Below are 9982 nucleotides of genomic sequence, written 5' to 3' on the forward strand. Positions count from 1 at the left end.
ACAGGAAAGTGCCCTTGGACAAGGGGGAGGGGAGCTAAAAGTCCCTGAAGCTGTCACACAAGTGGAGTAGTCACATGGTCATTTCAAAGGCTCTGTATCTCAGGAGAAGGGAGGAAGTGGATGTCACTCTCAGGGACCGTGTTAGGAACAAAGTATGGGGGTCAGTTGAATGTTCTAAAACAGAGCTACCAACTGCCCAATGAAATCTACATCTCAAATATGTTCAACTTCTTTTAGAAGAGTGGCCCATCAAGAAAGCGCTTAGATTTAAGATGCACCCTGTGCGAGCTGAGGTAGTGACTCACGCCGCTTCTAGTCCTCCAGGAGATATTAAGTGCCAGATATGAAGAGCTTGTGTGTGAGCCCTCAACACACAAACAGGTCAGGTAATTGAAAGTTATGGTTCCCAGAAGGGTCTTAATTCAGCGCCGAAACCACAAGGAGTAATTAGCATGGCGGAACTCCCCTAACAAGGCATAAATAGGCACAAGAAAAGCTCTGGATCTAGGTGAGACCAGAGTTAGGATAAAATTGGGACGCATAACTTCACGTTTCAAATTCTTAGTGCAACTCTTCATCCGCAAATTTGCATCGCCTGATAATTTTTATTTAATGAACAGGCTTTAAACTCTAGATAGGATGCCGGAGGCACGCTTCAAAAATCAGATCACCTCACTCTTTCATTTCACTGTCTTTGTTCCAAAGGACTCTTTAGAAACACTAAAATTATTGGTATTATAGAAACTGCTTGGAGTTAAAGGGGGAAAAAAGGGGTGTAAAAGCTCACATCTTTGCAGTTTTTTCCCCTTAGCTTGTTCCACCAAATAACCTTGAAGCACTCCAGAAATATCTATGCAGGTCTAAGAATAGGAACACAGAACAATGTGCATTGTAAGGCCAGCTCTTGGAGTGCTTAAAAAGATGCTTTTAAACAAAGGAGTCTGAAGAAGGGCATTTTTAAACATCAAGAACATATTAGGAAACTCTAAACTGCAGGTGACACAGGCCAGTGGGATTAAGAATCCTGGGCAGGCTTTGGATGGTGGACATTCCAGGATCCACCCCCTGAAATGTGATTTGAAAAGTATGTGCTGGGCTCGGGCACTTCATTATTTAACAAGCCCCTCCCGGATTCTGATACAAGCCATCCCTGAAACACACCATGGAAGGTACAAGTTTAGGAAGTATCAATTAGGTGGGAAGGAAAACATTTGAGGGCAGATTTTAGGCCTGAGTTAAGGATATTTTTGTTTAATGTCTCTCTTTTTTATTTCTCTCTCTCTCTCCACTTACACACACCCCACACATAAAGTGATTTTTAAAAAAATTTTTTTCTTTAATGTTCATTCATTTTTTGAGAGAGAGGGAGAGAGAGAGAGAGAGAGAGAGAGAGAGAGAGAGAGACAGCGCACATCAGAAAGTGAGCAGGGGAGGGGTAGAGAGAGAGGGAGACACAGCATTCAAAGCAGGCTCCAGGCTCTAAGCTGTCAGCACAGAGACCAATGCGGGGCTCAAACTTGTGAACCATAACATCATGACCTGAGCCAAAGTTGGATGCTCAACAGACTGAGCCCCCCAGGTGCCCCATGTCAAAGTGATCTTCAGAAGGAGCATCTCAAATTCGTTTTGAAATAAATTAAAACTAATTATCATTATGGAAACAGTTAAAAACATACAAAGAAACAGAATGAAACTAAGAAGATAAAAAACCAGGCTTCTTGGCTAAGGGCAGCTACAAGACAAAATCATAAATTACTTTTTTAGTCTTCAGGAGACTTTGGGTATTGCTATTTGTATCTAATTCTGAGTTTTTGAATATTATTCAGGTGATTACCACACTCTAGCCTAATATGTTATATAACCAATAACAATCTATCAGAGACATCAGTCCTATCCAGTTTTTAATAATAGCAAATCGATTTGCACTATTTTGTACAAGTTAACTATTTAAGCAGTAACTTTCCATTTAAAAGACAGGATATCTTAATGCAGATCTGGGCGTGGGAGATGGAAGAATAAAAAAAAATAAAGTAATCCTGGAAATGCATTAAGAAGCAGGAAGAGTTCGAAATTAACAACATCTTTTAAGGCTAAGCGGCCTAAGGGGAATCCAAAGTGCCTCCCCATGTCCCCATTAAAATGTAATCTTAAAGACTTTCAAATCTTTTTATTGCCAGGGTTCAGTGAAAAGTCTGCATCTGTAAAATGTGAAGCTGAGCTCGCGGGTGAAAATAGAAACAGAAAGGATACGAGGGACTGCGAAGAGCTGAGCAAACACGTGAAATGAAGAACCCCAAGCCATCTGCCAAGGGGCCACATATGTCATGACGAACTGCAGCTTGTGAAGCAGGTCCTCGAGCTGTAAGCAGAAGAAGAAAAAGATTCATCAGAGATGACGATCGATCGGGTCCGGAGCCGAGTCAAGGTCACTTCCAGTGAGGAAGGAGCAGCGAGGCTATTGTTCCCCCTCTTGCTCTTACCTTCCTTTGTCCTAAATGTAGGCTGTTTCAGGACATTTTAAAACAGCAACAAGATGACCCGAGGAGACCCGTGGGGTTCACGGCTCCAGGTAATCACTCCAGCCTGTATGCGGGCACCCCTGCCTTTCTCGGACGGACACTCACTCAGCTTGGTGTTCTAGCCTTCATCTCGGGGCTTGTGGAGGAGATTCATACAAACACCTATCAGCATCGACGCCATCAGACTTAAAACTCTTCAGTGGCTCTTGCTGGAGAAAACAGCTCCGTGCCACTGAGTGGCCAGCTACAAAGGGCTTCAGAAAGCCAGGAAAGGGTATGGAAGCTGTTGCATTTGCTTGACAAGCCAGGACAAGCAGCACCAGCCAAACCCAGTTCTGGCAAGTGGCCTTATGTGGACTAAGAATGAACACGAAGGAGTAACGTGCTCAGAGGTTTCGACTAGAGACTGAGAATGTGAATGTGCCGAGGACGGACGAGACTGGAGGGGCCTGGCTGGGGACCTCTGTTTTGTGTTAATAGTTCCCAGGTGCAGAATTCTCCTTCTACTGCTTCCACATGCAGGAATTACCCCACCAGCGTGTTCCCCCAAAGTCCACACACACGCGCTCTTCATCCATCATGGAAGCTTCAAATGGCACAATGGGTTTGTTCCTAGACTGTCTGGCACACGGGATAATGAAAGACATTGACCATGGCTAGGACATGAAAAGAGAAGAAAAAGCCAGCATTCTTTATGGGCTCAACAGGTGTTAAGTAGGACAGCAGAAGGCTACAATGAAAGGAGGCCAAGGTTGGGAAGTTGGGCCATTAAGGATAGGTTCAAAGAACCAAGACAACATGGCCATCCAGCAAAAGGCCAACCTTGTGATTCTGGAACCAAAGATGAGGTTGCTCTGAATTGTTCTATGAATGTGGAAAAGGACAGACGAGACGCATGACAGGCCTCTCCAAATCTTCCTGCCACCTCTCCTGTCTCGCTGTTAACTCACAAGCTCCCCGGTGCTGGAGACTAACTCCCGGGCATTACACATTGTCGGACAGGCTGCAGAAGATGAACCAAGGGTAAAAGTCCGGTCGAAGGCACAGCAGACACGGAGTTCTGAAGAGATGAGAGGCACCCGGTGAGAAGCAGAAACCCTGAGGTCTCGGTGTGTTCACAGACACAGCGATGAAGCAGCAGAGGTGCAGAGGAGAACGGGAACCACTGAGTGGGGCTGGGAAGAGCGAAAGGGGCAGGAACATAACAGAGAAAGTGGGGAGGGCAGGGGAAGACAAATGGAGGAGAAAGCTGCTGTGCGTGCACACGAATACCTGTAAAGGAATATGGATCTGGGGGAGAAACTTGGACGTTCGGTTTTTGCTGATAACTCTTCATGTTCTTTACTCTTGCTCACACGCATCGACCTCAGAGGGCTGATTGCAGCTGGCTTCCATGTTCAGAAAGTCCACTTTAGTTTTGACCCTGGGGTTGGTCGAAGCTTCCTGAATCCACTCTGGATGGGACGGCACAGCTCCCAGTGCCGTAGACATCCCAGTCTATTCCACTACATCTACTTGAGGCGGCATCTCTAGGTTCACAGACAGAGCAGTCTTCTCCCTGCCTCCTGATTGGCCACCAGTCACTAGGTGACTGGTACAGAATGAGACAGACGGTTCTGACATAGACCCAAACCCTTGACTCATTTCTGTTTCAAAAGAGGGTATTTTCTTTAAAGGCCGCTATCATCTCCTTTCACCCCCGCCGTGAACCCAACCAGAGAAGGAATGTGCTCATTACTAAGAGGAAGACACTCAGCCCAGGACAGCTGACGCTAGATGACATCAAAAGCCCAGGTCCCAAGAAGTGGTGCCGGACTGTCTTGCCTTAACGTGCTCCTACATGCCTAACCAGACTCTATCAGACAAAATGCCTCCAGATTTGAAACCCTCTAGTTACTCCACTGTCAAGGATTCTTAGTCTGATTATTCAGAATTAACCTCGTGACTCACACCTACGTGAAAACTACAAGCATAGACAAGATGATCTTATGTGATGCGTGACCCCCCCAAAATACCCTAACAATGAATTAGGGGTTATGGAAATTTGCTCCTGTAGGGTTTTTGGTGTACGACCATATCCTGGGAGGCTGGTAGGCCACCTTGTGAAAAGCTGATAAGTAGGTCAGGCATGGCAACTACAATCAGACAGGCAGCCCCAGGGAAAGGCTCATCTGCAAGTTTAAAGCTCTAAGTGAAACTCTGCTGCATTAGGATTCAATGAATCTATTACAGTTATTTTTTGCTAGCACAGCGACTTGTATTTACATATAAGCAAAACCAGTAATCAGGCACATGCACTCTCACGCTCTAATTGCAGCCAAGGCCCCAGGTATCTCTGCTCTTTTCCTGTGCATCTGCCTCGGCTTTGTCATTAACATCATGAAGAATAAAATACCAGTTTTGTGACAGATTTTCATACACAGCTCATAAAATAGACATTGCTGTTCTCACTGAAGAAACCAGAATTCCTGAATGCCAGCTCTTTGTACATCTATGATTCCTTCCCAACACAGTAATTTAATCTCCTCCGCAAAGCCCACCAGGAAAAGGACACACTGTAGGTGGGTCAGGTGCCAACACAGGGTAATGTTTAAGAGCATGAGCTGGAGGACAGGTTGCCTGAGTATGAATCCTAGCAGGCATCTGCCATGGGGATGATAACAGTACTTCCTTACAATGTCACCTGAGGATTAAATGACTTCATTTTTGGTCAGCGCTTAGAACAGTGCCTGGCAATTGTAAGTGCAATGTAAAAATTTGACAAATAATGTTAGGACGAGCAGACGTTTTGTCTTGAGGATGTACTTAGCTCACAATCAGGAAAGTCTAGGAAACCCCTTCTCACTAAAACAACTGAAACTTATCAAGTCTAGGTCCTCCTTTTCCAGAGGGGGAAACCAGAGTCCAAGAGGCCACAAGGGGTGCTGAATCATTGGCCCATGTGACATTGGAGGTCGAAGTTCCTTTCCGGTTCTCTGGCTGAGAACCTAACCATGGCCCCCCAGGAGGCAGGGAGCCCCTCTAAAGGCAGCAGAGGGAGAACCTGGCTGACATGCAGCGGCGGAGAACGGCAACTCCTCTAACCTGGTCTTCCTGCTGACAGGCCAGGGGCAGGGTCACAAGCATGAACACAACAAATGTGGCTACAGCCCCTATCGGGGAACTCTTCCCCATGTGCACGGTGACAAAGAGCTCTGATCCATCCTGAAATATTCCTTCCAGTATAAATGCCCAATGAATAAAATAGGATAGCATCCGACAAGGCTGGCAGTACTCAAGTGGAACACAGAAAAGCAGGCTTGTGGGTTCCCTGTGCTTCTGGAATACACAGCTCTGAGAAGATAGATGCGGCTTACGTATTTTATTCCCAGACGTGTGGAGAGGTACGCCCAGGTTAAAAAGACCCAACTTCAGATTTTCCCTTTACACTTGGTCCTCTTCTTCAAGAGTGACATCAAAGGAAAGAATGAATAAGGTGTATTCAAAAGGGTATTCAAAAGGTGACACCTAATTGGAAAAGGAAGCCTAAATAGCGATCGTTAGTGACAAGGGTGTATGAAGAGGCTCATTACACCCTATTAGGCCATTCTGTATAAAATCACAAAACATTTAAGACACAACTGACTCAAGGGAAAGAGCAAAACTAACACCTTTCTGGTAAGCACTGCCACATACAGTATAATACTGCCCTGAAACACTTTAACTCGGAATCCCATTTGGATTAGCTATGAAAGCACATCTCCACGGACAACTCAAGGCCTGTTTTTGTGAAGCTTGTCTCACTTCTAACATTCTGCTTCCAAGATCTTAACTATCAGCCCTATGAAAGCACAATAAACTTCACAAGTTCCCCAAGTAGGACTAGAAGAGAAAACAAAATCATTTGGGTCTTTTCCACTGAAAACACTAGAAAAAGAGTAAATACAGATCACAGCGGAGTGATTCTTGTTGTTTCCCAAAGAAGGACACCATAAGCATTCTCACTTCCAATGACCCTTTCTGGAAATGTCTTTTCAGTTAGGTGTAGACACTGCTATTATACCTCTAGTATAGACAGGAAACCCAAACTGCGTAAATTCACAAACTCTCCTAAAAATGGTCACTAAAGAAGGATGGCCCAACCCATTTCCTTGCTAACACATGCTGAAATACGATGTATGCTCTCTTTCCTCAGGGGACTCCTTCCCTGCCAACAATAACTCATGCTTTATTGAACATTTTGATATTGAGCATTATCTCAGGGAGCTGCACATATGCTATTCTATTTGATTAAAGTCTAATTTTTCCTCCCAATCCCAACCACCATCTTTTCTTCTATTGCTCTAATCCTAACTCTAGCCTTTCAATCTCCCAGATTGGATCTATCACTTATCCTTTTCTTCTTTCCTTCCTTCCTTCTTTCCTTTCTTTTGCATTTTGTTGTCAGAATTAGCTAGTTTCATTCTTAGATATGCAACTTGTGATTATTAATGCTTGACTCTGAGGAGGTGTGCAAAGCTGAATGGAGTGCCAGCAACCAGATGCTGATGTCCTGAGGTCAGTATGAGAGAAAACAGGGACGCCTGGGTGGCTCCGTTGGTTAAGTGTTCAACTTCAGCTCAGGTCAAGATCTCATGGTTTATGGGTTCGAGCCTCACATTGCACTCTATGCTGACAGCTCAGAGCCTGGAGCATGCTTTGGATTCTGTGTCTCCCTCTCTCTGCTCCTCCCCTGCTAGCACCCTGTCTCTCTCTCAAAAATAAATAAACATTAAAAAAATTTAAAGAAAAAGAATGAGAGAAAACAGAGGAAGCAGCAGCTCTTGAGTGCTTGGGATGGGGGGGGGGAGAGAAATGGGAAGATATTTAGAGCTTTAAGGCAAACAAGTTAATGAACTTGGGTAGCAGCCCAGCTGAGGGAACAAAAGAATTGGGGAAAATGATCAGACATTTTGAGGCACAGGTGGTGATGTGAGGAGTAGAAAAATGTTCAAGAAGGAATGGAAAAAGTAAAGCCAGTGACACCTCCAATGTGGGATACCACATTTTGGGGGGGAGGTGGAGCACCATTGTACAGAATAACAGATTGATAACAGCAAATATAATACTTAAATACATTAATACTTAAATACATTGCCTTTAAAACATAAAACATAAATATTCTCAAATGAAGGCTGACCATATGGGTTAGAATTTTGTAAGTCAAATAAGTATATTCAGTAAGGGTTATAACTGGTTCCAAAACTGAACTTTAGAAGGTCAGAACCCAATTCTACCTCTGTGTACAATGTGTGTTAGGAGCTTATTAAATAGCACACAGTTTAGCAAAATATCACAGTGCTTCAGGGAGCAAGGTAATGAACAAAGCTTACCACCCCATTGTAAAAATAAAATAAATAATCTAAAAGGCTGTATGGAAAAAATGTAATTAATAATTGAAGTCAAAAGAAGGGGAAAACCTCTAATAGTCAGAACCAAAAGGGGAGTTTAGAAATGAGAATGGGGGGGAGGAGCCAAGATGGCGGAGAGGAAGGGAGCTCTGTAAATTTCATCTGCCCCCTCGATCGAGCTGAGAAGGACATTACTCTCATCTGCAAGAGCAGAAGGAGAAAATACGGACTCCAGAAGGAAGAGAACCTCAAGGATACCTGAGTGAGTGAGTGCGAACGGGGGAAGATTGGAAAACGGGCCAGCCCGAGATGGACAGGGGAGGTGGGAGCCCCCGCCCAACGCAGGGCAAGTGCGCAGAGCCCGAGAGACAAAGGGAAGAGCTAGAGAGACTGAACATGCTCATAGGACTGTCTCTGGGGAAGAGGTAAAGAATGCTTAACTGCGCTTGGAGACGCTCACTCCATAGATAACTGCTGGGTAGCCTAAATCCCGAACCCAGGTGGTGCAAGGGAAGGAACAGCTTCCAGCCCAGCGCCATCGTGGCGAGGAGTCAGCGACCGCTGCAGCTACGGTGTCAGGGGTGCTCACTTCAACCTCGGTTTTGGGAGTGGGAGCACACACCTCATTTCCACGGCACATCTCACCCCCAGCATTGGCCGTGCGAACCCTGAATCCCGGGTGCCAACAGGGAAAAAATAGCCCCCACCTCTGCGCGATCCTGGCAGAGAGTTGGCGGCGGTGGAGACCTGGGTGTGCGCGCAGGCTGCAGGAGCTCCCAGCTCATTTCCAGCAGCTCCTGGCACCGCCTCCGGCAACAGCTATGCCCTCATTCCTCCCCCAAGGCTAACGCCATCCCCGCTGGGGGTTGAGTCTGTGATGGTGCACACGCACTTCACCTCCTGCTGCACATCTCGCCTCAGGCAAGGGCAGCCAAAACCCCAGTCTGAGCCAAGACAAACCAATTCCTCCCCCTAAGAAGCCAGCAACCAAAACAAAAACATCTCATCTGTGGTAGCATAAAAAGTGCATGGACTGGAACGTTGAACCCAGGCGGGCCTGGAAAATACAACATGGCTCAACCAAGGCAAAAGGAGATCGGACTCATTAGAGTCGCCTACAGTTCCTAGCTCAGCAGAGCTTGGCCTGCCGCCTATCTAATCTCTGCAGACACCAAGGCGGAGCCTCTAAGAGCAGCCTCCAAACTTACCACATCAAAACACGCCTATCCACGAGGGGGAGCTGCTGGGGTTTGTTTGTTTGTTTTTTTTTTTTTGCTTTTTTTATAATTTTTTTCTTTTTTTCTTCATTTTTTTTCTCTTCGCCTCTTTCTCTGCATATTTTTTTATTATTATTACGTTTTTTTACTTAAATTTTTTAAAATTTTTACTCCTTATTTACCTTTCCCCTTTCTCCTTTTTTTTCTTTTTCTTCTTTGCCTTCTTACAATCCAGATATATTCTCCTATATCTCATCCTTACCTCTCCCCTCAACTGGTCATAAACGTTTAGACTGTCCACTGTCCTTTGTTGTCTCTGACTCCCTTTTTTTTTTCTTTTCTTTTTCTTTTTCTTTTTCGTTTTCTTTTCTTCTTCTCCTCTTTTCGTCTCCTTCCTCCCCTTTCTCCTTATTTTCTTTCCCCCTGTTAATGTGTTTGTTTGTTTGATTTCTCTGTGCATTTGTGTGTTACTGTTCCCTCTGTGTGTGTCTGTCTGTTTTCCTTCTTAGGGCTACACCAAGAAACAAACCAAAGTGTGCATGACAGTGAGTCCCAAATATTGCCGAGTAGGGAAATAAAATATTCAAAGGCACAACAAGAGAAACTGAGAGACACCATTAAAAGAATATTCCCTGAAATGACAGGCCCTGGACAGTCAATAAGCCTCCTTTAACAGAGAAATATTAATAGGTGCACAGTGCACAACGAGCTTTCTAAAGGTGAAAAGAGACAGAAAACTAGCAAAAATGACAAAACGAAGGAACTCTCCCCTGAAGAACCTCCAAGAGGAAGTCACAGCCACAGAACTGTTCAAGACAGATCTAGACAACATACCAGATCAAGAATTTAAAAAACTTGTCATAAAATTAATCGCTGG

The 9982-nt window shown here is 44.9% G+C and overlaps 1 protein-coding gene across 1 annotated transcript in view; it reads right to left on the bottom strand.

The window, feature by feature from the left end:
* The window catches only part of PCNX2 (pecanex 2), a 292774-nt gene that overhangs the window by 89513 nt on the left and 193279 nt on the right, over positions 1 to 9982 (bottom strand). Inside the window, exon 23 of the mRNA XM_029919353.1 lies at positions 2251 to 2359. Coding sequence (XP_029775213.1) covers positions 2251 to 2359 — 109 coding nt within the window. The remainder of the gene's footprint in view (positions 1 to 2250; positions 2360 to 9982) is intronic.

Source organism: Suricata suricatta, chromosome 2 (genome assembly GCF_006229205.1).
Source record: "Suricata suricatta isolate VVHF042 chromosome 2, meerkat_22Aug2017_6uvM2_HiC, whole genome shotgun sequence".
Taxonomy (NCBI): domain Eukaryota; kingdom Metazoa; phylum Chordata; class Mammalia; order Carnivora; family Herpestidae; genus Suricata; species Suricata suricatta.